The following is a 24229-nucleotide window of genomic DNA, read 5'->3' on the forward strand; positions in this document are numbered from 1 at the left end:
TTGGAGCAAAGTTGGCCCGGGTGCTGAGGATGGCTCCATGGCCTCCGCCTCAGGCGCTAGAATGGCTCTGGTTGCAACAGAGCAAAAGCCCAGATAGGTGAAGCATTGCCCCCTGGTGGGCATGCCGGTGGATCCCAGTCGGGCACATGTGGGAGTCTCTCTGCTTCCCCGCTTCTCACTTCAGAAAAATACCAAAAAAAAAAAAAAAAAAGGCCTGACCTGTGGTGGCGCAGTGGGATAAAGCGTCCACCTCCTGGAACACTGAGGTTGCTGGTTCAAAACCCTGGGCTTGCCTGGTCAAGGCACATATGGGAGTTGATGCTTCCTGCTCCTCCCCCTTCTCTCTCTCTCTCTCTTTCTCTCTATCCCCTCTCTAAAAATCAATAAATAAAATATTAAAAGAAAAAAAGGCAATATAATACACTATGGCTGGGTATCTCAGTGGTTAGAGCATTGTCCAGCTACACCAAAGTTGTGGGTTCAATCCCTGGTCAGGGCACATACAAGAATCCACCAATGAATACATAAATAAGTGGAACAAATTGATGGTTCTCTCTCTCTCTCCCTCATCTATAAAATCAGTAAGTTATAAAAATGTGAGAAGTGGGAGCGTGTGCACCTTCCAGACAGGACAGGCCCAGCAAGGCTCAGCTGGTGCAGTGTCAGAGCCGAGATCAGAGTGGATGGGACTCTCGAGTGACAGACAAGAACTTCCCCTCACAAAGAGCAACAATCAGGTCCCTAGGCCCAGACTTCAGCTAGTGGTAGTAATGAAAACAGGCACAGTAGCTTACCAGTTGGATAAATTATGAAATTTATTTATATTTCACCTTTTAAAAGCCAGAACGTAACAAATTTCACTTTCTGGAAAGTCATCTTATTAGAAATACATGAAGTGCACTTAATACAAGGAAATCAGTTTCCTGGTACCAACAGTAAGATGGACACGCTCTCTTCAGTTCCCTCAAATGAAGGTTTTATTCAATTTCCCTGTAAACTTAGACCGAGAGATCTCAATTCAGGCAGGTCTGAGTGAACTCTTCCCCAAAGCTACAGTGATGAAGCTGACCTTAACAGCTGTGCCCAAGTAACAGCACATTAGGAAAATTTACTTTGCTTCAAAAAGGTCCCATCTTTGCTGGTTACTAGGCACCTGCAGAACTTACTGGCAGGTAGGGAGGCCCAGAGCAGCAATGCACAGGCATGAAGCTGTCCCTTGCAACCTCAGCCACTGACCAGAAGACATTTCCGTAACAGACTAGAGAGATCTGATATGAAAAAGCGAACCTAAATCCAGATGCCCTTTGTTCGATCAGAGGTTCTGCTTCTACAGATCTGACTGCCAGCTCTTAGCCTTGTGTTTATTAATATCGTGAATGAAACATGTTGAACTTCAAGCTTCTTGAGCTGCTACCAAAGTAGGTTTCCAGGAGTCAGTTTCCATAAACAACTGCTCACAGGAGATGTTGTGCCTTTGAACAGTGTCTTGTCAGAAGAGATGGCAGGCTGTGGTACTAGATTACCTACCCCTCTCTGACAGAAAAGCAATGCTCAGTTTAGTCTAAGAACAAATTAAAACAAAACAAAACTGGTATCCACTTGGGCCCCAGAACCTCTTCCTTCTTAACTCATTTGAGGACTCCTTTTTGTGCCTTAAAGACAAGAATGTAAGCAGGCGCCCAAATAAAGAAGTAAACATGACCTAGTCATTTGAAAATACCTCATTAATTTGAAAATCATAAGGAAAAAACTATGGTCCTCCAGTCTCTCTTAGCTGACCCTCCTCCCCACTTATGGAGAAATGGAGTTTAACCCAAGTTTCTAACCTAGAAATATGTATTTCCACTAAAAATACGTGGTTCCACCTATCCTAAAAAGGCACCATGCAGGCATTTAAGACTGAACTGGTTCATTCTAAGGGTGTACAGGAGTGGTAGGAAAATGTCACTAATTAAAGCTTCCAGCATCAGAACATACACCCCAGCAGGACTTGTGAAAGGTTTCCTGGGAGGTAACTCCAGCTTCTGGCAGCTAAGGACCAACTAACAGGAACTTCCATGACTGATTGGATGCTCTACTGCCAGAGCTCACACACCTCAGGGGCAAGGGGAGGAAACACTTGTCTCGTTTGTGCTATTCACGACCCACAAAAGGCCCTGGCTGGCTCAGAGGACCTGAGAGATGAACACTGGAGAGGAACAAGTGTGACACAAGGACAAGTGGAGAAGCTGGGTTCTGTTCCAGAAGAGGAAGCAGAAGCTCCAGGAAGCAGCAGAGGAGCAATAAAAAACAAGACATGTGACAAACAGGGTTAACGGGAAGAGCCCAAAGGGAAGAAGGGCTTTGACCTGGGAAACTGTTCCCATGTTAGAACTGACTCTGTCTTAATATCACGGGGCTCACTTCCAGGCCTGTTGTATATTTAAGGTTTCACACATAACACATAATGGAAGCTCTGGAAAACGAGATAGACAGCAGAAGCTCTGCTCACTGATCGATGATGGAGCGTTGCAACACCTGATTCATCATGTCTTCTTCATCAACATCGTAATCCTAGGGGCAAAAGAGACAGAGCCTCAGCATTTATTTGCAGCTGCAAATACTTTCAGTAGAAGCAGGCAGGACAGCTGAGTGCGGGGCCCAGATTCCAGCTCCACAGTTGGCAATGCTGGCCAAGTAACTTGGGGCAGATTGCTTGATCTCTCTGTGCCTCTGCTGCCTTATCTTGACAATGAAAATAATGATGGCTCCCTTAGATGGGGACTGAGGACCCAGATAGAGATGGACCTGGCACAGATGGAGTGCTCACATGTAGATGCACTGCAGTGAAAGTAGCCTTTCTAATTCCCTTTGTTAGAGAGAGAGAGAGAGAGAGAGAGAGAGAGAAAAGGAGAGAAGGGGAGGGGAGGGGAAGGGAGCATCAACTCGAAGTTGCGGCACCTTAGTAGTTCATTGATTGCTTCTCATGTGTGCCTTGACTGGGGGGGGGGGGGGGGAGGTCCAGTGATCTCTTGCTCAAGCCAGAGACCTTGGGCTTCAAGCCAGCGACCTTGGGGTTTTGAATCTGGGACCTCAGCATCCCAGGTTGATGCTCTATCCACTGCGCCACCCCCTGGTCAGGCTAGCCTTTCTAATTCAATAAGGCAAAGTTTTCTATTTGGGCATTATATTAATCTTTACAGCATTAACAAAAAGGACAGTTATTTTCAAGGCTGAGTTTCAGACACTGTACGAGGCCATGAATTAACACTCTTTATGACAACTTTGGAGAGAGTCATGTTTCCTTCTCAGGTTCTGTAATACAGTCATTAGGACTGACTAATACTCTAAAATTCTAACTTCCATGTATAATAAAAGGTTTATTCCAAGCAGCTGGCCAAATTTATCTATTACTATAATGCCAAAACACCAGTGTGCCCCTTCAAAACCACTCAGCTCTATAGAAAGGACACAAACCTAATGAGCATGTTTGGCTGGTGAATGTGTTTTGTTTGACCTTAAGTACTTTAAAAAATAAATTTGCAGCCTGACCAGGCAGTGGCACAGTGGATAGAGCGTCCGACTGGGATGCGGAGGACCCAGGTTCAAGACCCCAAGGTAGCCAGCTTGAGCGCGGGCTCGTCTGGTTTGAGCAGAGCTCACCAGCTTGGACCAAGGTCGCTGGCTTGAGCAGGGGGTTGCTTGGTCTGCTGGGGACCTGCGGTCAAGGCCCATAGGAGAGAGCAATCAATGAACAACTAGGGTGTTGCAATGTGCAACGGAAAACTAATGATTGATGCTTCTCATCTCTCCGTTCCTGTCTGTCCCTGTCTATCCCTCTCTCTGACTCTCTCTCTGTCTCTGTAAATAAATAAAGAAAAACATTTAAAAAATAAATAAATAAAAAATAAAAAATAAAAAAATAAAATAAAAATAAATTTGCAGCCTGACCAGGCAGTGGCGCAGTGGATAGAGCATCGGACTGGGATGCAGAGGACCCAGGTTCGAGACCCCGAGGTCGCCAGCTTGAGAATGAGCTCATCTGGTTTGAGCAAAAGCCCAACAGCTTGAACCCAAGGTCACTGGCTCCAGCAAGGGGTTACTCGGTCTGCTGAAGGCCCGTAGTCAAGGCATATATGAGAAAGCAATCAATAAACAACTAAGGTATTGCAACGCGCAATGAAAAACTAATGATTGATGCTTCTCATCTCTCTCCATTCCTGTCTGTCTGTCCCTGTCTATCCCTCTCTCTGCCTCACTTTCTGTCTCTGTAAAAAATAAATAAATAAAAAATAAATTTGCAGCCCTGGCCAGTTGGCTCAGTGGTAGAGCGCTGGCCTGGCGTGCAGGAGTCCCGGGTTCGATTCCCGGCCAGGGCACACAGGAGAAGCACCCATCTGCTTCTCCACCCCTCCCCCTCTCCTTCCTCTCTGACTCTCTCTTCCCCTCCCACAGCCAAGGCTCCATTGGAGCAAAGTTGGCCTGGGCACTGAGGATGGCTCCATGGCCTCTGCCTCAGGCACTAGAATGGCTCTGGCTGCAACAGAGCAATGCCCCAGATGGGCAGAGCATCGCCCCCTGGTGGGCATGCTGGGTGGATCCCAGTCAGGCGCATGTGGGAGTCTGTCTGACTGACTCCCGTTTCCAACTTCAGAAAAATACAAAATAAATAAATAAATAAATAAATTTGCAATATTTTGTACAAAATTCTGCATTTCCAGCTTCTGTGGTTGGGGTGGGCAGAGGAGACAGGCAATATTGTGCCTATATTCCACATGACAACAATCAGCTTGGAGCTGGTGGCAACGTTAACAAGCCACACACAGTCCAGCCTGAAAACCCTATGGGGCCATTTCCATTACTTGCCTGGCCCCATGGGCAGCTAAGCTTAAGAATCCTAAACCAGGTTCTATATCAGGTAGAAACTACACATACCAAAAGAAAGTGGGCAATTTTGGGGAAAAACAAAGCAAAACAAAACAGGAGCAAACTGTCACTATATCTCAGTCTAGATGGCTGACTAGTTCATCTTCAAAACCACACAAAGAAGGCTGTGGCCGCTCACCTGGCTCACAGACCACGCAACTGCCATTCTAGGAAACCCACTACGTCAGTGACAAAACTCAGCAATGGGGCCCATAGTTCTCCAGGTTAAGAGAGAGGGAAGGATCAGAGCCCAGGCCCTACTCACCACAAAAGTGTCATAAGAAAACTGGTGCCGCCGCTGGATGTGCTCGATGAAGTTGGCGCTGCGGTAGTTCGGGTCCCCCCAGGGCATCGAGGCACAGATTGGACAAACCTTTCAACAAAGAAGCATTGATATGAATATCAATTCATAGTCTTAGGCTCCTGATGTCTGAGCTGGCGTCCCCCCTCTGTGGCTTATGTGTGGCCCTCTTTCTTCCAGGACAGCTTTCCTGACACCAGTTCAGGGCCAGGTTACTCCCCTGCAAGCATGTTTACCTCCCAGAAACACCGTCAGTCTCCTACTCAAGTCAAATGACACATGGGGCTGGGTAAAGGCTTAAGCCATGATACGACCCTTTTCTGATCCCCTATTGTGGTGAGAACAATGTTATCAGCCCAGTGGGAGCCTAGACTATGGCCTTCTAACCCGGCCATAGTCTTGAAATGATCCAAGACACAAAGAACACCAAAAAAATGACAGAGGAGCAATATTTCAGGAAGCTAAAACACAGCCTTATATGCTATTTTTTACAAAGTAAATGCTCAGATGAGGGAGCTCAGGCTGAAAAGCTCTCAAAGCCCTCATACAAGAGGTTGACCCGGGCTTTGAAACTGGGAGGTACTAGGAAAGACAAACAGAACATGAAAGGGTGTTCTAGAGGAGGGGCAGTGGTAGCAAGGAGAAAAGCCCAAGAGGCAGCATTAAAGGCAATAGGTAAATTTTTTTTAAAGCAAATGGTTCTTGTTCTTTGGAGATATGTGCTGAAGTATTCAGGGCCCAAGGTTCATACTTCTATAACTTATTCTCGAATGGTCAGCAAAAAATCCATATACAAAAAGCATGGTTAAGCAAATATGGTAATATGTTATTAATCTGAAAATCTAGGTGAAAGATAGAGAAAGAGTTTACTGAACTACTTTTCTGACCTTTTTTTGGTTATTTATGAATTTAATGTTACTTTTTCTTCAGAATTTTTTACGAGACATCTTTGTTCAGGAAAATCAAAAGCATTACTAATAAGAAGAGTGACAGCCTGGCCTGTGGTGGCACAGTGAATATAGCGTCAGCCTGGTGGGGCAGGGTGGGGAGCGGGAAGCATCAATTCATAGTAGTTGCTTCTTGTATGTGCCTTGACCAGGCAAGCCCCGGGTTTTGAACCTGCGACCTAAGCGTTCCAGGTTGACGCTATATCCACAGCGCCACCACAGGTCAGGCAATAAAATCTTTTTAAAAAATAAAAAGAGAACAGTGACATTCAGAAAAGTTTTAGAAAGTTAAAATTCTATTGCTTTTCCATTAAAAATCAGTTGTCAAGATTTCTTATTTTTCTGGAAGATTTTCTAAATGGGAAAACATGGTCACCATTAATTTAGTCACTCAACTGATTAGAAAAACACTCTAGAAAAAATTTTGACTTCTACATTTCTCTTCCTTAAAAGTTAAGAACTAGACACTACCAGAAAGTGTTTAAGATGTTTAGAGACCATGAGCTACTAAGCACTAGTTCCTACTCTGTATTCCTGCATTCTTGGCTCCATTTCAACTTCTTATCAATAGTGTGGCAAGCACATCTCCCACATCAGGGCACGTTAAGTGCAGAGAAGCTGGAGGAACTTTCCTGTAGTTCCCGTTTTCTCGCCATCTTCCAGGTGGATTCTCACACCTGTCCCATCCCCAGTGCCTGGATGAGGTCTTATGCTTATGTGCTCCCTCAGCTGGGCGCTTTCAGTTGTATTCCCGTCTTTCTGTCGTTAGCCTTTTTCCTCTTTAGTTCATTCTCTGTAAGAGTGACTGCCTCACCTAGAAACAGTTAAGAGCTCTCTACTGCCCAGACAAGCCAGGTCGAGGCCCAGCTCAGTCAGACCAGCCTCTCCTTCCACCCCTTTCTCCATGCACGCTCTTCTCGGCTTCCTCCTTGCCTCACACACTGTGCCCTCCATGCCTTCACTCCTCTGCGCGTGCCACCCTCTCAGCCTGGAAACTGGTCCCTTGCTTTTTATTGGTAACTTAAAATGCAAAGTATTTTATTATTTTATTTTATTTATTTATTTTTTTTACAGAGACAGTCAGAGAGAGGGACAGATGGGGACAGACAGGAATGGAGAATCAATCATTGGTTTTTCATTGCGCGTTGCAACACCTTAGTTGTTCATTGATTGCTTTTTCATATGTGCCTTGACCGTAGGCCTTCAGCAGATCACGTAACCCCTTGCTTAAGCCAGCGACCTTGGGTCCAAGCTGGTGAGCTTTGCTCAAGCCAGATGAGCCCGCGCTCAAGCTGGCAACCTCAGGGTCTCGAACCTGGGTCCTCTGCATCCCAGTCCGACGCTCTATCCACTGCGCCACTGCCTGGTCAGGCCAAAGTATTTTATTTTTAAACTTCTGAATTTGAAAACAAGACAGCCTAGGTTAAATAATATAGTTTTCCAAAGCTGAATGTGCTCACTTGAAGCTCGGTTTTTCTGCCTGAAGTACAAAAACAACTTTTTTTGTTTGTTTGTTTTGTTTTTCATTTTTCCGAAGCTGGAAACAGAGAGGCAGTCAGACAGACTCCCACATGCGCCCGACCGGGATCCACCCGGCATGCCCACCAGGGGGCGATGTTCTGCCCCTCTGGGGCGTCGCTCTGTTGCATCCAGAGCCATTCTAGTGCCTGAGGCAGAGGCCACAGAGCCATCCCCAGCGCCCGGGCCATCTTTGCTCCAATGGAGCCTCGGCTGCGGGAGGGGAAGAGAGAGACAGAGAGGAAGGAGAGGGGGAGGGGTGGAGAAGCAGATGGGCACTTCTCCTGTGTGCCCTGGCCAGGAATCGAACCCGGGACTCCTACACGCCAGGCCGACGCTCTACCGCTGAGCCAACTGGCCAGGGCCCAAAAACAACTTTTTAAAATGCCTTGGCAGGAACACAACTGTCTTTGATGATCTGTGATTAAATGAGCTGGTCAATCTCAGTTGGCAACATCCCTTTTATTCACCACTGGTAAGGGTTTAAAACAAGGGTCGGGAACCTTTTTGGCTGAGAGAGCCATGAACATCACATATTTTAAAATGTAATTCTGTGAGAGCCATACAACAACCCGTATGTTACACATCATCCAATAAAAATTTGGTATTGTCCAGAGGACAGCTGTGATTGGCTCCAGCCACCTGCAACCATGAACATGAGTGGTAGGAAATGAATGGATTATAATACATGAGAATGTTTATTTATTTATTTATTTATTTATTGCCTGACCTGTGGTGGCGCAGTGGATCAAGCGTCGACCTGGAATGCCGAGGTCGCCGGTTCAAAACCCTGGGCTTGCCCTATCAAGGCACATATGGGAGTTGATGCTTCCTGCTCCTCCCCCCATTCTCTGTCTCTCTTCTCTAAAATAAATAAAAATAATAATAATAATAATAATATTTATTTATTTATTGTATTTTTCTGAAGTTGGAAACGGGGAGGCAGTCAGACAGACTCCCATATGTGCCCGACCGGGATCTACCCGGCATGCCCACCAGGGGGCGATGCTCTGCCCGTCTGGGGCATTGCTCTGTTGCAACCAGAGCCATTCTAGCGCCTGAGGCAGAGGCCATGGAGCCATCCTCAGCGCCTGGGCCAACTTTGCTCCAATGGAGCCCTGGCTGTGGGAGGGGAAGAGAGGGACAGAGAGGAAGGAGAGGGGGAGGGGTGGAGAAGCAGATGGGCGCCTCTCCTGTGTGCCCTGGCCAGGAATCAAACCCAGGATTCCTGCACGCCAGGCCGAAGCTCTACCACTGAGCCAACCGGCCAGGGCAAGAATGTTTTATATATTTAACGTTATTACTTTTTTTTACTAAAGATTTGTCTGCGAGCCAGATGCAGCCATCAAAAGAGCCACATCTGGCTCATGAGCCATAAGTTCCCAACCCCTGGTTTAAAACATTCTAGGACAGATGCATTTTTCTAGTCTTATAATGACAATTTCATTCCAAGTGTCTCCTGAGAGGCATATACCATATACAGTAATCCATCTTTACCCTTCTTGCTTTCATCCATTTCCAAAATCGGTGTGGACACACTCACCAGCGGTGCCCATTCACCAATAGGAAGGCTTGATTAGTGTTGAGCTGTAAGTGCCTTCTAATATCTTGATGAGTTCACTCATGTTGACATGATCAGGTACAAGAAACTTGGTTTTATCCAGAACCGGAAGCTGCTTCTGACCCTGCATAGTTCTATTATCACTGAGATTTTGGTCAGATACTGTTCTTGGAAAATTCGAACGTTTTCTACTCTTTGTTGGAAGGTGTGGCACTGCTTGAAAGTCTTCTCCAGCGGTGTGGGAGGCTGGGAGGGGGCGACGAGGCAGAGGGTCCCAGCAGCTTTAGGTGGTGATGGATCCGCTGTGGCAACAGTGACTTCCCTTATCCCTTCCCCTAGTTTCCATGTGAACAGTTTCTTTTAACTTTCTGGGCTCAACTCACTGCCTTTTACAGCAAAGTCTTCCCAATCCTCTTCAGGCACAAATCTATCCCTGCACTGAATCATTTTAACACTCTACATATCTTTGTATGGCCCTCAGTACACAGTATTCTAATTATTTATACAGCATGTCCGTAAAGTCATGGTGCACTTTTGACCGGTCACAGGAAAGCAACAAAAGACAATAAATGTGAAATCTGCACCAAATAAAAGGAAAACTCTCCCAGTTTCATACCTATTCAGTGCAGTTCGATGTGGGCTCACGCTGATTTTTTAGGGCTCCTTAGGTAGCTATCCCGTATAGCCTCTATACGGGACAGTGACACTCGTCACTGACTGATGGCCTACCAGAACGGGGTTTCTCCACCAAACTGCCAGTTTCCTTCAACTGCTTATCCCACCCAGTAATGTTATTCCTATGCAGCGGTGCTTCGTTATAAACGCGCCAATATTCACGTTGCACTTTGGTCATGGATTCGAATTTAGCGAGCCACAGCACACACTGAACTTTTCTCTGTACCGTCCACATCTCGACTGGCATGGCCGTGGGCTGCTCCGCTGTATACACAGTGTTACATCATCATCTGCGCATGCGCACATGCTGCCACATCATCCTACAGAAACTGGGAGGGTTTTCCTTTTTTTTTTTTTTTTTTGTATTTTTCCGAAGCTGGAAACGGGGAGAGACAGTCAGACAGACTACCGCATGCGCCCAACCGGGATCTACCTGGCACGCCCACCAGGGGCGACGCTCTGCCCACCAGGGGGCGATGCTCTGCCCCTCCGGGGCGTCGCTCTGCCGCAACCAGAGCCACTCTAGCGCCTGGGGCAGAGGCCAAGGAGCCATCCCCAGTGCCCGGGCCATTTTTGCTCCAATGGAGCCTTGGCTGCGGGAGGGGAAGAGAGAGACAGAGAGGAAGGGGGGGGGGGTGGAGAAGCAGATGGGCGCTTTTCCTGTGTGCCCTGGCCGGGAATCGAACCCGGGTCCCCCGCACGCCAGGCCGATGCTCTGCCGCTGAGCCAACTGGCCAGGGCCGGGTTTTCCTTTTATTTGGTGCAGATTTCACATTTCTATAGTCTTTTGTTGCTTTCCTGTGACCGGTCAAAAGTGCATCGTGACTTTACAGACACACTGTATTTCCGCTGCTCTCAGTGACCTGTGCCTTCCACTAGAACACTGCTCCCTTTGGTTATCTTATACTATTGCTCTTTAGAAGTATTAATTGATGAAATATCCCTGTTGATAGGATTCTAGTTAGGAAACTATCATATTAACTATTATTAGTACACAAATTGCTATTATGAAGAGGAAGATGATTGTTATAATTAAAACCAGAGCAACATTACCACCTCCATCATTTCTCCACACATCCATTATCAACACTTTTGCCACCAAACCACCTTCACCTCTGTCCACATCACCACTTCCACTCTCCCTTCCCCCATCACCTCCACCACCATTTCTACCACTTTTGCCTCCACTACCCCACCACCCACCAACACCATCCCACCACCTGCACCTTTCCCACCTCCCCTACCTTACTGCCCATCACTTCCTTCATTCCCACCAAGTTCACCACTACTATTATCACCCTCACCCTTTATTGAGCACTGCCAGTCTTTTTCCCCATAAAAAGTATTTAAAAAGTTACTTACCACAGATTTGGTATCCGTGCTATGGGATAACTTGCAGTGTTCCACAAGTCCTTCTTGATCAAAGTTCTTCTCGGGACAGTAAGGGCAAGGAAAGGTGTAGCGGTTTGGGACATTCCTAGAAGAGGAAAGGCAGGAAAAAAGAAAACACATCCGTGAGTATCTTTCATACAACTACAGCCACTGTACCCACCAAAAAGGAGCTAAGTTTACTGAATGTGTTTCAACAGAGATTGTGATGATTACTTTAGAATCAGGTCAAGTGTTCTGAAAATAACATTCACACAGCTAATATTTGAAGTGAACATCAGAGAGTCTTCCTCAAAACCACCTCCACGTAAAAACTTGTATCAGCTTTAGCCTGCCCAGGTGGTGGCGCAGTGGATAGAGCGTCGGACTGGGATGCAGAGGACCCAGGTTCAAGACCCCGAGGTCACCAGCTTGAGCGTGGGCTCATCTGGTTTGAGCAAAGCTCACCAGCTTGGACCCAAGGTCACTGGCTCGAGCAAGGGGTCACTCAGTCTGCTGTAGCCCCATGGTCAAGGCACAGATGAGAAATCAATCAATGAACTAAGGTGTTGCAACGAAAAACTGATGATTGATGCTTCTCATCTCCCTCCCTTCCTGTCTGTCTGTCCCTCTCCCTGACTCTCTCTTGTCTCTGCCACAAAAAAAACAACAACAAAAAACTTATCAGCTTTAACCAGCATAACAATTATACCTCCACTTTCTTTTTCTTTTTTTAGCATGCGTGAGAAAGAAAGAGAGAGAGAGACAGAGACAGGAAGAGAGATGAGAAGCATCAAATCTTCGTTGAGATACCTTGGTTGTTCATTGATTGCTTTCTCATATGTGCCTTGTCCAGGGGATCCCCCCGAGCCAGTCACACCTTGCTCAAGCCAGTAACCTTGGGCTCAAGCCAGAGATACCTTGGGCTTCAAGCCAGCGACCATAAGGTCTTGTTTATGATCCCGTGCCCAAGCCAGTGGCCTCACACTCAAGCTGGTGAGCCCGTGCTCAAGCTGGTGACCTCAGGGTTCTGAACCTAGGTCCTCTGCATCCCAGGCCAATGCTCTATCCACTGTGCCACCACTTATACCTCCACTTTCTAAAACACACACAACTCAACTCTGAACATGCAAAGTGTCCAATGCCTTTGTAGCAATAGATGACCTTGACCTAAGGGAGTGATTGAGTCATTTACCTTGCCTGAAGGGATGCATCCTTGGTGGTGGCCTTCACACCTTCCATAATGTAATTCTGGTATTTTGAACAGGTAGCTACGTGGGTCCGGATCTTGGATAGGACAAACTTGGACAGGAAGAATCAGAGGCCACAAGTTAGTCAGCACCTTGTGCCAGGCCTAACATAATCCCAAAGCAAAGACAAGATGAAAACTAGACCCATACCACCCTGGCAAACAATCTTACCAGTCCCCAGGCTCTGTGGATGAGGCTAAATCCCTGTCTGTTGCAAGGTTTTTGTTAAGACCAAGGCTGATGTTTTACTTGACCAAATCAGTATACAGTGGTACCTTGAGATACAAACAGACCAACATACGAATTTTTTAAGATACAAGCTGCGATTCGGTCCATATTTTTGTTCAAGATCCAAGAGAAATTCCGAGATATGAGTTATGATTCCAGAAGCTGCCGCTAGTTGGCGCATTGGTGCATGGATCCAGTATTGGCAGTTCAATATATGAGCTGACTGCCTTATGAACTCAGTTACAGAATGAATTAAATTCTTATCTCAAGGTACCACTGTATGTGCTGCCAAAGCAAGCACTTACTTGACCAAATCAAGATATCTGCTTCCCTAACTCTCCTAGAGGTTTGCTTTATTCACTATATGCTCTCTGCTCACAGACACACTCTAAACCCAGTGAAGTTTTAAAGTTTTTCATACTAGTATTTAAACTCCTTTCCTTACAGCAAGCCAAGAACCACATTCCATTATGTGCAGCAGAGAAAAGTGACCATGCATGTAAAAGGGAGAAAGGCTAGTAATCCTAAAGTACAAATTGCCAGATTGTAATAAGTGATCTTAAAAAGAAAACAAATCTAACTTCTATTTCTTCTATAAAATCTAGTCTTTGCAATATAACAAGAAAAAGAAAACCTAAAGAAGTACTTCATTACAGGTGTTCTAAAAAGAAAGAAAATATGTAAGGAAAGAAGAAGGGAGTTACAGGGAAGAAGATACATTTTTTTGAAGGTAAACTACAGTACAATCACTAATCTCTTTATTTTGGCTTATTGATTTTAGAGGGAGGAGGGCGAAATAGGGAGGGAGAGGGAGATGGAAGAAGAAAGAGAGAGAAAGGGGGGAGAAGTGGGAAGCATCAACTCCCATATGTGCCTTGACCAGGCAAGCCCAGAGATTTGAATTAGCGACCTCAGCATCCCAGGTCGATGCTTTATCTACTGTGCCACCACAGGTCAGGCAGTCACTAATCTTTAAAATGGAGAAAATCATAAGCATACAGGAAAAAAAACCCCAAAAACTCCATTATGCAGGTATGAAAATGAAGGTAATAAACTTTATTTCAGTATCTTGAGTTTCTAAATTAAAGAAAACAAAACAAAACAAAAAAGCTTCCATATTTGAGCTCTGGCTTACCATGATGCTTGTCGTACCTCTAGCTAAAAGACTTAAGTTCAAGCTGCCAACCAAAGAGCTCCCAATGAAAAGGGATGGGAAACAGCCCCATTCAGAACAGAACTATACCCACTGTGTACCTAGTGCTAATCACTCTAACAGGAAGGAGACTGTAAGGCAGGGGTCCCCAAACTGCGGCCCCTTGAGGCCATTTATCCGGCCCCCGCCGCAATTCCAGAAGGGGCACCTCTTTCATTGGTGGTCAGTGAGAGGAGCACATTGACCATCTCATTAGCCAAAAGCAGGCCCATAGTTCCCATTGAAATACTGGTCAGTTTGTTGATTTAAATTTACTTGTTCTTTATTTTAAATATATTTGTTCCCGTTTTGTTTTTTTACTTTAAAATAAGATATGTGCAGTGTGCATAGGAATTTGTTCATAGTTTTTTTTTTTATAGTCCGGCCCTCCAACGGTCTGAGGGACAGTGAACTGGCCCCCTGTGCAAAAAGTTTGGGGACCCCTGCTGTAAGGTATATCCATACTGACTTCATTTTATATTAAACAATATTAAGGCCTGACCAGGCGGTGGCGCAATGGATAGAGTGTCGGACTGGGATGCAGAGGACCCAGGTTCGAGACCCCAAGGTCGCCAGCTTGAGCGCAGGATCATCTGGTTTGAGCAAAAGCCCACCAGCTTGAACCTAAGGTTGCTAGCTCCAGCAAGGGGTTATTCAGTCTGCTGTAGCCCCATGGGCAAGGCACATAAGAGAAAGCAATCAATGAGAAAGCAACAATTAAGGTATTGCAATGTGCAATGAAAAACTAATGATTGATGCTTCTCATCTCTCTCCGTTCCTGTCTGTCTGTCCCTGTCTATCCCTCTCTCTGACTCTGTAAAAAATAAATTAATTAAATTTAAAAAAATATTAAGAAGTATCATCCAGGCCCTAGTCAGTTGGTTCAGTGGTAGTGCACTGGCCTGGAGTGTGGTCCCAGTTCGATTCCCGGTCAGGGCACACAGGAAAAGCGATCACCTGCTCTCCCACCCATCCCCCTCTCCCTTCTCTCTATCTCTATCTCTCTCTTCTGCTCCCACAGCCATGGCACGGTTGGAGCAAGTTGGCCCTGGGCAGAGGACTGCTAAAAATAGCTTGGTTGCCAAGCAACAGAGCAACGGCCCCAGATGGGCAGAGCATTGCCCAATAGGGGGCTTTCCAGGTGGATCCTGGTTGGGGTGCATGCAGGAGTCTGTCACTCTGCCTCCCTGCTTCTCACTTAAGGAAAAAAAATAGAAAGAAATATCCTGCCATTAGTCTAATTAAAAGTGTACATAATGCTTTGAAAAAAATGGGTCTTTTATAAGAAAAAACTGAGATAACAGATTCCTATGGTTTCAAAGCTAAAATATGTAATACACTAAGCCAACTCTTAACACACACCCCCCAAAATAAACCAGAAACCCAGTAAGGTTACCAAAATGAAACAGCACAGCCATTGCCACAGAGAACTAGCATGCACACGTGCTATTAGTCATCTAATCATGCTCTACTTTCAGAAACTACACAGCAACAGCTCTACGTTTTACCCATTTCATCACAGAAAGACTGACTCTTCCGTTTTCCCTCCACATACATTTTTACGGCAGCCATGGCAAGAAGTCTCTGTGCTCTCAATCTGTCGCTCGAGCTCCACAGCTCGTTCACCAGGTGCCAGAGGGCTGCGACATACCCCACAGACAGGCTTCTTCGGCTTCAGACATTCCTGCAGGCATGCAGAGCAAAAGCTAGAACAAGACATACAGAGAACCTGAGTCATGCATTGTGGAGGCAAGACAACAAAAATGGATAAACTTTTAAAAATACATCAATGAGTAACAGGTTAAAGACAACTTGTTCCCTACTCCTGATTCAAATACTGAGTCCTTCTATGAAAGAAAAACGGGGGGGGGGGGGGGGGGGAGATCCTACAAAGAATCAGAGGTCAGCACCAGAAACAAATGCAAACTACTATGATACATGGAAAAAGGTATTACAGTTATGGTGCAGGTTGCAGTCTTCAAACAGCCCTCAGCACTGAAGGGTTTCCTGAATCTGCTTTTCCTCAGTGGAACAGAGACAGTAGTACTCACCGCTAGAAGTGCTGGGTGAAATATGTACATCAGACCTTAGTACAGTGAATAGCACATTTGAAATGCACCACCAACAGGAGCTGCTGTCATTTGAGGTGAATGCAAAGCACGATGGGAACACAAATACAAGAAAAACTAGTTGTAGCCCTGGCCCAGTAGCTCATCTGGTTAGAACGTCATCCTGATAATGCCAAGGTTGTGGGTTCAATCCCCAGTCAGGGCACATATAAGACTAAACCAACAAATATATAAATAAGTGGAACAACAAACTGACATTTCTTTTTCTTCCTTTCTCTCAAATAAATAAATTAAAAAAATAAAAAAGAGCAACTAGTTGTGACCTAAGGACAGAGCTCGGAAGACTTCAGATGCAGCATCTACGAAAGACTTAAAAGAGAGTTCAGCTGGCGGAGCAAGGGAAGAATATTATAGACCCTCAGACTTAAAAAGTCATGATCTAGCCTGACCAGGCGGTGGTGCAGTGGACAGAGCATCAGACTGGGACGTGGAGGACTGGGGTTTCGAGACCCCAAGGTTGCCAGCTTGAGTACGGGCTCATCAGGTTTGAGCAAAGCTCACTAGCGTGAGCCCAAGGTTACTGGCTCGAGCAAGGGGTCACTCGGTCTGCTATAGCAGCCCCCCAGTCAAGGCACATATGAGAAATCAATCAATGGACAACTAAGTAACCGCAACAAAGAAATGATGTTTCTCATCTCTCTCTCTCTCCCTTCCTGTCTGTCTGTCCCTATCTATCCCTTCTCTCTGACTCTGTCTCTGCCACAAAAAAAAAAAAAAAATTTCATGATCTGAGGAAATAAGAGCCTAACATTTTCCCTCATAAGCAGTAGGGATCCAGATATTTAAAGCAAAGATAGACAAGACCAAATCCAAATTTTAGAAAAACAACAAAAACAACTCTGAGACTTTGCCTTGTGTTAAGCTCCAAGGCCCTTCTTTTGTCTCTGTAATTAGTTTCTTAAAGCCTATTTCTTCTACCTCTAAATAAACTTTTCCTTATAAAAAAATAACTCTGGGATTACAATAGCCAATAGTTTTTGGTTTTAAAATATCTTTTAGGCCCTGGCCAGTTGGCACAGTGGTAGAGTGTTGGCCTGGTGTGTAGATGTCCCAGGTTCAATTCCCAGTCAGGGCCCAAAGGAGAAGCACCCATCCGCTTCTCCACCTCTCCCCCTCTCACTTCTCTCTCTTCTCTTCCCCTCCTGCAGCCATGGTTTGATTGGAGAGAGTTGGTCCCAGTCGCTGAGGATGGCTGCATGGCCTCTGACTCAGGCACTAAAAAATGGCTCAAGTTGCAACGAAGCAAGGGCCCCATATGGGCAGAGCATCGCTCCCTAGTGGGCTTGCTGGGTGGATTCTGGTCCTGGCACATGTGGGAGTCTGTCTCTCCCTCCCCTTTTCACACTAAATAAAAATAATAATAATTTTTTTTTTTTTTTGCATTTTTCTGAAGCTGGAAACGGGGAGAGACAGTCAGAAAGACTCCCGCATGCGCCCGAACGGGATCCACCCCGGCACGCTCACCAGGGGGCGATGCTCTGCCCATCCTGGGTGTCACTATGTTGCAACCAGAGCCACTCTAGCACCTGAGGCAGAGGCCACAGAGCCATCCCCAGCGCCCGGGCCATCTTTGCTCCAATGGAGCCTTGGCTGCGGGAGGGGAAGAGAGAGACAGAGAGGAAGGAGAGGGGGAGGGGTGGAGAAGCAGATGGGCGCTTCTCCTGTGTGCCCTGGCTGGGAATCGAACCCGGGACTTCTGCACGCCAGGCCGACGCTCTAACACTGAGCCAACCGGCCAGGGCCAATAATAATATTTTTTAGGTGAGGAAAGATGAGAGGAGATCTGAAGTAGAAACCAAACAGAAGGCTAATGGCAAAGGATTGTGAGGCCTGACTGGGGCAGCAGAGAATGACGTCAGGACATGATTCAGGGCTGGAATCAGTAGCACTGCTACCCAACTGCATTTGGAGAAGAAAAAACTAAAATGAAAAATGACCAAGTTTATATCCTGAAGCCTAGGCAAATGGTAATGCTGAGGTAAAGTACACAGAAAGAATGGATAAGAAGGCAAGAAAATACCCTGGCAGAATGTATAATCAAAGATAATCTGCACATTTAACAATGTTTTACTGTCTCTTAAGAATTTTTTTCCTCTTTGTCATTAAACTAGATGTTATTCTGCTAGGCAAAATTCCAGACCAGGCTAGAAGAAGGTGAGGGGATCTACTGATTCACCAGAGGGCACAATGGTGACCTAACTAAGTCCCTGTCCTCATAATGCTTCTATTCCAGAGTGAAGCAAAACACAAATGTTAGTTTTAGATAGTGATTAAGTCACTGAGCTAATAAAGTGATGAGATCAGTTGGGGTGACCATAGAAAGCTTCTTTAAGGAGGTAACATTTGAGCTGAGACCTAAAATTATGAGAAGCACACAGACCTGGATGCAGAGTGCCACACAAAGATGACACCAAGTGCAGAAGGGTATCTGAAAGGAAGACTTTTGGGGCCATGAATCATGCCCAATAAAACAGCCCGCTTTCAGTTTCATTTCCTATTATACCGGAGTTTTTCTAGCTCAGCTTTCCAGATGCTCCACCCTTTCTGTTACAGTGCCATGTAAAAAGTCCCTTCTCCTGGGCACCCAGCCACCTGTCCTCTCCATTTAGAGCTTGAAATAAAGTTTAAAATCTTATTATTTTAATTAATTAATTAATTATTTTTAGTGATAGGAGAGGAGGCAGAGACATACTCCCCATGCGCCCTGGCCAGAACCCACCCGGCATGCCCACTAGGGGCCTCTGCTCTGTTGAAACCTGTGCCATTTTTAGCTCTTGAGGCGAAGGCCATGGAGCCATCCTCAGCGCCTGAGGCCACCTCCCTCCAGCCACTCCAGCCATGGCTGTGGGAGATGAAGAGAGAGAGAGAGAGAGAGGAGGGAAGGGCGAAGGGGAGAGAAGCAGATGGTCGCTTCTCCCGTATGCCCTCCCCGAGAATGGAACCCAGGAGATCCAAACGCCAGGCCAACACTCCACCACTGAGCCCACCCGCCAGGGCAAAGAAGATATTTTTTTATTGATTGATTGATTTTAAAAAAAGAGGAAGGGCCTGACCTGTGGTGGTGCAGTGGGTAAAGCACTGACCTGGAACGCTGAGGTCACCAGTTCAAAACCCTGGGCTTATGCTCTCGTTTCTCTTCAGATCGCATAAATCTTTCGCCTTTTACAAAACCCCGGGCTTGCCTGGTCAAGGCACATATGGGAGTTGATGCTTCCTGCCCCTCCCCCCTTTCTCTCTCTCTCTCTCTCCTAAAAATGAATAAAACCTAAAAAAAAAAACTCAACCAGTGAAATCATGTGAAACAACATATCGATGTTGCTTTCTCTCTCTCTCTTCCTCTCTCGCCCTAAAAATAAATAACTTTTATAAAAGAAAATTAGAAAAAAAAAAAAAAAGGCCCTGGCCGGTTGGCTCAGCGGTAGAGCGTCGGCCTAGCGTGCGGAGGACCCGGGTTCCAATTCCCGGCCAGGGCACACAGGAGAAGCGCCCATTTGCTTCTCCACCCCCCCCCCCTCCTTCCTCTCTGTCTCTCTTCCCCTCCCGCAGCCAAGGCTCCATTGGAGCAAAGATGGCCGGGGCGCTGGGGATGGCTCTGTGGCCTCTGCCTCAGGCGCTAGAGTGGCTCTGGTCGCAATATGGCGACGCCCAGGATGGGCAGAGCATCGCCCCCTGGTGGGCAGAGCGTCGCCCCTGGTGGGCGTGCCGGGTGGATCCCGGTCGGGCGCATGCGGGAGTCTGTCTGACTGTCTCTCCCCGTTTCCAGCTTCAGAAAAATGAAAAAAAAAAAAAGAAAAGAATGTCTGTGAGGCCCAACAAGTGCCTATTGTGACAACTGACCCGTGAAAGGGTCCTAAGACCAATGCCAAGGTGACGCCCCCTCTATACATTGAGGGAAGCCGTGGAGAAAATGCCAACTCCCAGAGGCAAGAAGCAGGCGGCCAAGTTCTCTACAATTCTTTCAACTTAGGTGTGTTTATGTGTCTGATGGAGGAAGGCTGAGATTCAGATTCGGCCAAACTCAAAACACGTCCCCCCAAGCCTAGGACCGGGACATTGTCATGACACTGTCACACACACACCTCCTTTAGTCGTGTGTGACGACCAATGCACAGGCCACGGAGGCTTCACTTCAAATGGCGTGAAACACATCTGTATCCACGTAAGCAGTAACGCTAACAATCCCTACCTACCCCCTCTCAAGCCCCTTCACGGTTAAGGGCAGATGGGTCATATTTATGTGAAGACTTTCCTTTTGTTCTTTTAGTTTAGCTCGGTGTTTCTTCCACTTGAGGGCCCATTAGAATTACTCGGGCAGAGCTAGAAACCTGGGCGATGGACGCACTATTCAAGGGAAATTGGGGCGCTCGCGGGCAGACTCTGGACCCTACCTAACCCCCGGCGAGGTGGAACGCCACTATCTCGCGTGGGAAGGAGCTGACAGGCCGCCTGCAACACAGTAGGAGCTCAACAGAAGGGCGGAATATTGGGGGAGTGAGCAAGGCAAGACGGCAGAAGCGCCCTATAGGCCGATCCTCTTGCTCCCGCCCGAGACCCTCCCGGCCGGGGCCTCGCCCCTCAGCTCCATTCCCCTCCCAGTCAGACGCCCCCCGACCAGGCCCGGGCTCGCCGCTTACACGTGGCCGCAGAGCACCCGCACCGGCTTCTCGTACACCTCTAAGCACACGGGACACGTGAAGCGGCCCAGTGGGTCGGCCTCCGCCGCCGGCCCTGCCAGATGCGCACCAGCCTCACGAGCCTGCTGTTGTGCCGCCATCTTGCTGCTTCGGAGAGCAGCGTAACGGCGGCCGAGAAGTAGGAGACTGAGGGGGCGGGGCCCAGGGGGCCGGCCAGCGACGCGAGGGGCGGGGCGGGGGCGGGGCTGGTGGGCGGTGAGGGCTCAAGGGGCTTGGATTATGGGCTGAGCATCCGGCTGGGAGCGGGGCTAAGGGTGCGCCACGCCTCTTGGCCCCTCTGACGGGAGGGAGGGAGGAAGAGGCCGAGGGAAATCTGGAAAATATGGAAAACGGATTTTGAGTTGGCAAAATTGGGACCGGCTTTGTGCTTCAGCATGTTTTCTAAATTTAAATCATTATTACTCAATATTTCTCTTCAAACCGAGTTGATTTTTTTAAACTTAAGCAAACAACGACAACAAAAAGAACAAATTTTTAAAGAAAAAGAAAAATAAATAAACTTAAAAAGCAAATAAATTTTAAAGGGAGATCTGATATCACTCCTGAGCTACAAATAGAAAACCAGTTATCACTTATTTCTACAAGGGAACTGTAAAAATACAATGGAAACAAAACAATATTATTAATTCATGCTGAATATACTGTTGACACTAAAAAGACATTAGCCATTATGCAAGAGGGGTTGAAGACAGGCTATCACCACGCTGACACTTGCTAGTGAAAGCAAAAGTAATGGGAAGCATGTCTCCCTCCCTGAGTCAACATTATTTAAAATTGTGTCCACATGCCTCCTGGTGATAAGGTCCAGCTCATACTCTGTATAGATGGGGAAGCTGAGGCGTGATGTGATAGACTAAACCTCAATCTCACAAGAAAGGAGCAGGCCTACATCCCAGATGTTTTGAATTTCAACTTTCCACTTTTGCGTCTGGCACACACCCCATTGAACAACCATTTAACAGAAGAGACATCTTTTTTTTTTTTTAAAGCATCGTGTTTTTTTTGTTTGTTTGTTTTTTGTATTTTTCTGAAGCTAGAAACGGGGAGAGACAGTCAGACAGACTCCCGCATGCGCCCGACCGGGATCCACTCGGCACGCCCACCAGGGGGCGACGCTCTGCCCCTCCGGGGCGTCACTCTGACCAGAGCCACTCTAGCGCCTGGGGCAGAGGCCACAGAGCCATCCCCAGCGCGCGGGCCATCTTTGCTCCAATGGAGCCTCGGCTGGCTGCGAGAGGGGAAGAGAGAGAGAGAGAGGAAGGAGAGGGGGAGGGGTGGAGAAGCAGATGGGCGCTTCTCCTGTGTGCCCTGGCCGGGAATTGAACCCGGGACTTCTACATGCCAGGCCGTCGCTCTACCACTGAGCCAACCGGCCAGGGCCTTACATGGTTCTCTTAACCTGGACAGTTAATGATCAATTAAACCTCTACTTGAAAAGCCACAAAGGCCTCACAGTGAGGAGTCTACATGGGATAAATAAATCATGTTGGTTAAACCAGGTTAATTGAATGCAAATTTGTGCCTTCTTTGTCTCACTCCCAAATGCCGGGATTGATTTTGCTTGACCTGGTGGCAGCAAGAAGAGTATTTATAGCTATTCATGTGGGCATCCTACAACAAACAATTTGGCACGGAGGCAGCAGCCCAAAAGGGCCAATGCTTAGGCTTTCCTGTTTCTGTTTCCTGTTCCTATGCCAGACACTCACTCAGGGACAGAGGTGTGCTGTGGGTATTAGTGATTTGCGTTGGCCTTGTAACTGATGCCAGACCCTGTGGGGATGAAGAAGGGGGAGTGAGCAGGAGACCTCCACACCTGAGCTTCAAATCCACAGAGTGAGGCCTGACCTGTGGTGGCGCAGTGGATAAAGCATCGACCTGGAAATGCTGAGGTTGCAGGTTCGAAACCCTGGGCTTCCCTGGTCAAGGCACATATGGGAGTTGATGCTTCCAGCTCCTCCCCCCTTCTCTCTTCTCTGTCTCTCTCTCTCCCCCTCTCTCTCCTCTCTAAAAATGAATAAAAAAAAAAATCCACAGAGTGCCTCATTTGGGCTTTTTTTTTTTTTTTTTAGAGACAGCAAGAGTCAGAAAGAGGGATAGATAGGGACAGACAGACAGGAATAGAGAGGGATGAGAAGCATCGATCATTAGTTTTTCGTTGCAGCAGCTTAGTTGTTCATTGATTGCTTTCTCATATGTGCCTTGACCGTGGGCCTTCAGCAGACCGAGTAACTCCTTGCTCAAGCCAGCAACCTTGGGTCCAAGCTGGTGAGCTTTTGCTCAAACCAGATGAGCCCACGCTCAAGCTGGCGACCTCAGGGTCTCGAACCTGGGTCCTCTGCATCCCAGTCCCACACTCTATCCACTGCACCACCGCCTGGTCAGGCTCATTTGGACTTTTGAAATGAACTTTCCACAACCTCATACGCTTAGTTACAAAGACAAGAGGATAGGATTGACATAATATTAATAGTGAACTTTTTGGGGTGCTTATTATTATAACTACTTTGTATGAATAAATCCTCACAGTAACCTATATCTTGGGTCCTTTTATTAGTATCTCCTTTTACAGCTGTGCAAATCGAAGCACAGAGAGATTTAATTACCTTTTAACACAGATGGAAAATGAGAGTCAGGATTTGAATATCACATGCAGTCTGGCTTTGCCACCTGTGCCCTTCAGGGTGCCTGTACATCAGAGTCACCTGGAAGGCTTTTTAAAACACTGACTGCTGGAACCGACCTCCAGAGTGCCTGATCCAGCGCATCAGTAGGTCTGGGGATTTGCATTTGTAATTGTTTTCCAGGTGAGGCTGATGCTGCAGGACCCGGGGCCATACTTTGAGAACCACTAGCCTACATTGTCTTCCCCTACCCTCCAGCAATGCTGAGCTAGACGGAATGTGCTCCATCTCTTCCTGGTTTTCTGAAGTATCCCCATGGACAATGTCCCAAATTTCCCTTTTATTATTATTATTATTTATTTATTAATTCATTCATTTTAGAGAGGAGAGAGAGAGAGGGAGAAAGGGGGGAGGAGCAGGAAGCATCAACTCCCATATGTGCCTTGACCAGACAAGTGCAGGGTTTTGAACCAGCGATCTCAGCGTTCCAGGTCCACGCTTTAACCACTGCGCCACTGCAGGTCAGGACATTTTCCCTTTCTTAGCTTGCAAATATATAACCAGTCCTTCTTCCTTCCCACTTATAACTTGGTTTCTCAGCAATATCAACCTAATAATGTGTGTCAAACGAATGAAACGTACTCTTCCCATTTACCCTTATGTTTTTTTTTTTTAATTTTTATTGATTGACTGATTGATTTTAGGGGGTGGGGAGAAAGCAAGAGAAACATTAACTTGTTGTTCCACTATATTCATTAGTTGATTCTTATATGTGTGTGCGCTGACTAGGGATGGAACCCATAACCCTGGCATATCGAGATGATGCTCTAACCAACTGAG

The 24229-nt window shown here is 46.8% G+C and overlaps 1 protein-coding gene and 1 pseudogene across 1 annotated transcript; both read right to left on the bottom strand.

The window, feature by feature from the left end:
* Window positions 1–802: 802 nt before the first annotated feature.
* Window positions 803–20873, bottom strand: RNF114 (ring finger protein 114). Its single transcript, XM_066387528.1, has 6 exons — window positions 20709–20873; window positions 15501–15651; window positions 12471–12577; window positions 11270–11384; window positions 5171–5278; window positions 803–2553 (listed from the first exon to the last, which is right to left on the bottom strand). Exons 1-6 carry the CDS (start codon window positions 20846–20848, stop codon window positions 2488–2490), a joined length of 687 nt encoding a protein of 228 aa, XP_066243625.1. The 5' UTR covers window positions 20849–20873; the 3' UTR covers window positions 803–2487.
* On the bottom strand, window positions 9101–9757 carry LOC136405660 (microtubule-associated proteins 1A/1B light chain 3B pseudogene; annotated as a pseudogene).
* Window positions 20874–24229: the final 3356 nt, after the last annotated feature.

The sequence above is a fragment of the Saccopteryx leptura genome, chromosome 5, assembly GCF_036850995.1.
Source record: "Saccopteryx leptura isolate mSacLep1 chromosome 5, mSacLep1_pri_phased_curated, whole genome shotgun sequence".
Lineage (NCBI taxonomy): Eukaryota > Metazoa > Chordata > Mammalia > Chiroptera > Emballonuridae > Saccopteryx > Saccopteryx leptura.

Excerpts from the sequence above, each read along its gene's own strand:
- RNF114 (XM_066387528.1), bottom strand. The coding sequence starts at position 20,848 with ATGGCGGCACAACAGCAGGCTCGTGAGGCTGGTGCGCATCTGGCAGGG. Across the intron at positions 12,578-15,500 it reads GCCATGGCTGCCGTAAAAAT|TTTGTCCTATCCAAGATCCG; the intron begins GTATGTGGAGGG and ends TTCCTGTCCAAG. Across the intron at positions 11,385-12,470 it reads GATGCATCCCTTCAGGCAAG|GAATGTCCCAAACCGCTACA; the intron begins GTAAATGACTCA and ends TTCCTCTTCTAG.